The sequence below is a fragment of the Leguminivora glycinivorella genome, chromosome 13 (genome assembly GCF_023078275.1).
Source record: "Leguminivora glycinivorella isolate SPB_JAAS2020 chromosome 13, LegGlyc_1.1, whole genome shotgun sequence".
Taxonomy (NCBI): Eukaryota; Metazoa; Arthropoda; class Insecta; order Lepidoptera; family Tortricidae; genus Leguminivora; species Leguminivora glycinivorella.
The window spans coordinates 19681720-19687534 of NC_062983.1; the positions used below are offsets into that span (position 1 = coordinate 19681720).

General features: G+C 34.3%; 1 protein-coding gene across 1 annotated transcript; it reads right to left on the bottom strand.

The window, feature by feature from the left end:
- Positions 1-315: 315 nt before the first annotated feature.
- Positions 316-1500, bottom strand: LOC125232321. Its single transcript, XM_048137948.1, has one exon. It carries the CDS (start codon positions 1498-1500, stop codon positions 316-318), a length of 1185 nt encoding a protein of 394 aa, XP_047993905.1.
- Positions 1501-5815: the final 4315 nt, after the last annotated feature.

Below are 5815 nucleotides of genomic sequence, written 5' to 3' on the forward strand. Positions count from 1 at the left end.
AATTCAACTTGCTCGTCTGTATAATTCTTCATATCATGTTCAAAAACACATTGCAAAAGTCATTTTCTCCTTAGGCCCTGTTTCACTAACCTTACTTTGTTCAAAAGTAGGAGGCCAGAGTTCAAGTACAGACAGCCATGTTTTTCCAATTACTCTAGGTAATCCATCTTTTACGACAAATAATATTTGGTTTTCTACGTTTACAGTTCCATACGACAAACTTAAGTCTTCCAAAATAGCGAGTGGTGTTGAAGTTGACTTGTCATAATTTGTAAAAACTACATTTCGTTGCTTCGTTTCAAAAATTTTAAAATATTACTTCTTATCAGAACACGTAATCGTACTTACATCTGCTCCGGTGTCTACTTCAAACTCCAGCAATTTGCCATTTACATGAACACTTAACTTTTGCGATGGAATCCTGTCTTTTTCACTACAATGAAACATATCATAAGATACCGGTCCTGGTGTATCATATCTTTTACTTTTTTCCTCATTTCCAATTAATTTGTATGTCTCTTTATCGACCACATTTAAGGTCTTCACCCTCCAATTATCTTTATTTTGGGTACACATTTTGTAAATGTGACCCTTTGTACCACATTCACTACAGAACTTCATGCGCAAGGTACATTCAGCTCTCATGTGGCCCTCTTTTCCACAGCAAAAACAAATTCCAGTACTTCCTCCTGCCTCTGGTTTAGATTTTGTAGTCTCATGTCTAGAACCATAGCCTCTGTTCCTTTCTAACTTGAACATTTGCGGTTTAGTCTCTTTTTCCTCATTCTTGTATGTTAAGTTATATGCGGCCTCGACAGTCTTTCCTATTTCTACTAGTTTTTCCATTGGCAGGTCTGCCTGTTTAAGCACTTCAAACTTCACTGCTTCATAGAAAGTGCCATTAAATAGTCGCTCTTTGATCTCATCGTTAATGTTATTGAAATTACAGTTTTTTGATAATTTCTTTAGTTCGAGTATATATTTGTCCAAATTTTCATCTTTTTGTTGGTTTCTCTTTCGGAATTCAGCCTGTTCTAGTGCGTAATTTCTAACGGGATGATAATGCTTTTCTAATTTGTCACAAATTTGGTCGTATGTTAAATTTACTGGTGAGTCTGGAGTGCATATGGTCGTAAGGAGCTCGTAGACACTCGCTCCAAGTTTTGTAATAAGTAGTGGCACCTTTTTATTGACATCTATGTCATTTAGCAAGAAAAAACATACCAGCTGCTGTTTGTAAGCCCTCCAGTTTCCTCCGGTAAAAACTTCCAAATTTGAAATAGAGTTCATCTTATATGCGAGCTTTTCCGCCGTGCATTCTCTATATTCCTCCTGTTCTTCAATATAATCCCGAAGGAATCGTCGAATCTCTTCAACCGAATTTTCGTTGGAAAATTTAATATCTTCGTCCTTCACAACTGAATTTGCTAAAATAATAAGTTCATCTTTCTTTTTAGTTTGAATCCAAGCTTTTTTCCCAGACTTCGGGAGAGCGTCCATTCCCGTTTGTCGTTTGTTAGTTCTTTCAAATCAAATTCCCGAAACTACACATTCAAAAATCCACATTGACATTTGACAATTAATTCACACAAAATAACACATTCCTTTTAATTATTATTTATAACACGTTGTTCGGGACCGTCTCGTCGCCAGATTGTTGTATGATGAGTAATTAATTAATACGCCATCTCAGACCGAAAACACAAACGCTTTATTTCGCAAGCTAAAACATAAAACTGACACATTGACAGTATGTCACAACACCATAAACTATTTTCATAAATACATGAATATCATAATAACATGGAGTATTTATTGTTACCACAGTATGAAAAGCTAGTCAGTCGTTATGGAGTTCATACTCGTAGTATGTAAGTATAAGATGTAGTGAATAGACGTTTTTCGCCATAATTGCGGTCGCTAGGGGCTTGACAGTCGTGCACCTATCGAATACAAATCGATTAGAGAACTTACCCTTATAGCGAGAGAGATAATGTTGCTGCATCTATCAATTTAGTTACTACTTGTTTATTTAATACCCTAATTCAGCTATTTCGGTTGCTTTTGTAGAATCACGGGTTGAACCTTTCAGTCGGAACCCAAAACTATTCGCCTTTGAAGCAATAGGAAGTGGGTTCAACTGTTTGGGAGCCGGGAGTCCAATGTTTAACCTACCGTTTGTTTACGGTTATTTGTTAATGTCAACATTGGGGTCGGGCCACAGACATATATAGAATATAGACTACGATACGAACATACTAGTAAGATATATACCTACTGAAATAAAAGACTCATTGCATCACATACCTAATCGTTTTTTTTTAATCAATGTTATGCATACCAAGGTAATTGTTTTGTGTCTAAATGTTTCAACAAAACGTTCAATATTATATTGTATAATAAATTACTGACTGGAAGATTTTATAACATTTATAATTGATTACAAGTCAGCGAGTACAAAACCTAAATTATAAAATGAGTAACAACTTCTAATATCAATTCGTCCAATATCTCTTCCCTACAAAAATAACTGCTTGGCTTTTTAAGCGCGCTCCCTACAAAGAATGTAGTTTATGATACACTTAAGACGGAGCGGAAATGCTAAAATCGAAAGGAGCCCCCCTTTCAATTTGGGAATGTTAGTTTTATACTAGTGCTATTAACTTGCAAAATAATCTTTAAAATCATGGTTCCGCTCTCGACTGTTTCCTCCTTCAAAACTTAATCAATCGTAACGGAATTTGATAATCTGAATAACAATGAAATATTCTGTGTCGGACCGTTTAGTTTTTTTGGCTAATTGTTACCAATTTTGAATACCACAAATTTATTTGCGCCTTAATCAATAAGGCCGATTTTGGAAATTTTTGATGGGCTCTAGCGTCTTTAAAAATAAGAATATCAAAAAAATCAAAACGGTCTGACACAGAAAAAAAAAATAATAATCTGTTTTGAAAAAATCATAGCTCTCTATCTTCAAAAACCAGGAAGGAAATAGTCCAGAGTGTTTGTATGGAGAATTGACCCCTCCTATATCGTCTTAAGTTTTATTTCACCTAGCTACTTCAGTACGCTTGCGGTACAACCGGTTGTAGTTTTGCATTGCAAAAATCCGTTATCCCGGTTGTGGTACTTACTGAGTGCGAACACGTACGGAAAACCGAATTTGGGCGTAAACTTTTTGTAGTGCAGAGTCTGCACTGCAGACTGCATAGGTTATTCTGCCCTAAACAGAGATATTACAATGACACTAACATTTCTTTCTTTACTTTTATTTAGAGTTTTGGTGTAAACTTCTGAGCCATCAAAAGGTAAACTGAATAAACAAATACACAAACAAATAGTTTGTTTTATTTTTAAGCTATATTTGTACCTATTTTTACGCTCACACGCTACGCTTTTTACGCTTTTTTTGTCACAGTTTCGTTTTCTTTCAACCCCTTATTTGCCAAGAGTGGCACTGAAGCTTTAGTAGTTTCATGTGTCCTGCCTACCCCTTTATGGGATACAGACGTGATTGTATGTATGTATGTATGTATTTTTACGCTTAAATAAAGAAATATTAGCACAAATAAATATCATAGGACATTCTTACACACGGTAAGTTTAAGAAGGCTTGTATTGTGGGTACTCAAACAATACACAAACGTAGTGTATGTATTTTCTCTGTATTGTATATTGTGTGTTTTGTTTTATTTATATTAGTTTTCTTGGTTGTACAGTTATGCTGTATACATTATGTTAACAAACTAATTAATAGCCTCAAAATTCTTACAGCGGTAATAACGTCTATGTCAAATATATGTCTTTTGTCGTCAATTCTTCAGTAAACCATTTAACATTGAACACAACACGTAATTTTCACCCAAAGACCAACTGGTTTATCAATTATGTTTTGCATGAATTATTATGTAAACTTTGAATATATGATAAATGTTCTAACAACAGCGGGTCTGAATAAGTAATGGAGCGATACGGTATTCAAAAATATTTGTAAAAATAAGTGTAGTATATTTCTATTTTTTTCCTAATTAATGTTTTAAATCCATTTTGAACTGGTGATTTACTAACTAGGTATTGACTGAGACGAAGAGTACAAAAAACCGGCCAAGAGCGAGTCGGGCCACACTCAGTGAAGGGTTCCGTAATTTTCAGTAGGTATTTTTTTCAAAAACTGTTCAATCTATCAAGTTCAAAATAATTTTCCGAGTAAGTCTTTATGAGGTTCTACTTCTGTGATTTTTTCATATTTTTTAAACTTATGGTTCAAAAGTTAGACGGGGGGGGACATTTTTTTAGTTTTGGAGCGATTATTTCCAAACATAATAACAACATTAAAAAAAACATTTTCGGAACCCCTATTCATTTTTAAATACTTATCCAACAAGAATATACAGAATAAACTGAGTTTTATAACAATCAACAAAGTGGGACGTTTTCCCGTGCACATTCACAAATAATAACATTTTTTTAACTTGTTACTATTTGTGATTCTAAGTAGACGTAACCTAAAATGATGTAGTTTTTCGAAATAAAATAAAATGTTACCGGCACGTTTAAATAATTGCACTTATTAAAGTCTTTCTAAGGACTTTTTGGCGAGAACAGCCACCGAAAATATTTTTTCTAAGGTAGGTAAATTTTATGTTTTTCCTACTCAGAATCACGAGCCCTTTCGATCTAGGCCAAAAATCAAGAGACAAAAAAGTGATCCCAAAATTTTCTATTATTTTGCGTACTTTGTAACCGCTGTCCAAAGTGTTTGAAAAATGGTAACGAAGTGGAAAAATTAAATTTGAGACGCTTTTGATTCTGATTAGGAAAAACATTGAATTTACCTATTTTACAAAAAATAGGTTTTGAATCTTTTTTCGCGAGAATGCCCATTAAGGCACTGTAGAGATATTTCTACCTTACCCGCTCCGATAGCTATAACATTTTCACAGACGGTCAAGCCAGTAACTTGATATTCGTCGTCTTCCTTAATGGACGAAGAATGGCCGACGGAGGATGGAATCACTTTATTATGCGGTTTCGTATTACGTCATTTTCTTGTGCGATGATTTATTGTTTTAAAAGACAAGTCTATTATTAGGATTTGATTGTTTGTGAATAAATTTATTTATATTGTACCTATGTATATTATAAAAGATTACCACAGAGTGGCAACCCAGTCCAAAACGGGGACGCAGCAAACCACGGTACTCTTAAGACGATACGGTAGGGGTCAATTCTCCATACACACGCTCTCGACTATTTCCTCCCTGGTTTTTGAAGACAGAGCAATGATTTTTTCAACACAGATTGTTATTATTTTTATCTGTGTCTGACCGTTTTGATTTTTTTGATATTCTGCTTTTCAAAGACTCTAGAGCCAATGAAAAATTTCCAAAAACGGCCTTTTTCATTGTGGCGCAAAAAAAGGTGTGATACTCAAGATTGGTAACAATGAACCAAAAAAGCTAAACGGTCCGACATAGATTATTTCATTGTTATTCAGATTTTCAAATTTCGTTCCGATTGATTAAGTTTTGAAGGAGGAAAGAGTCGAGAGCGGAACCTCGATTTTAAAGATTTTTTTGAAATATCTTTTGACTGAGTTGTTCTTAATGGACAATTTTTTTTCGATAAATCTAGTTAATAACACTTGTATATTTAACTGAAATTCCCAAGTTGAAAGGGGGGCTCCTTTCCATTTTAGCATTTTCGCTACCGTATCCTCTTAAATCGCCGACAGACCATTATTTCAAAGACAACGTTTCAAATAATTTCATTTCATCGACAATTAATATCGTAGAATAATCGATAGGAGTAA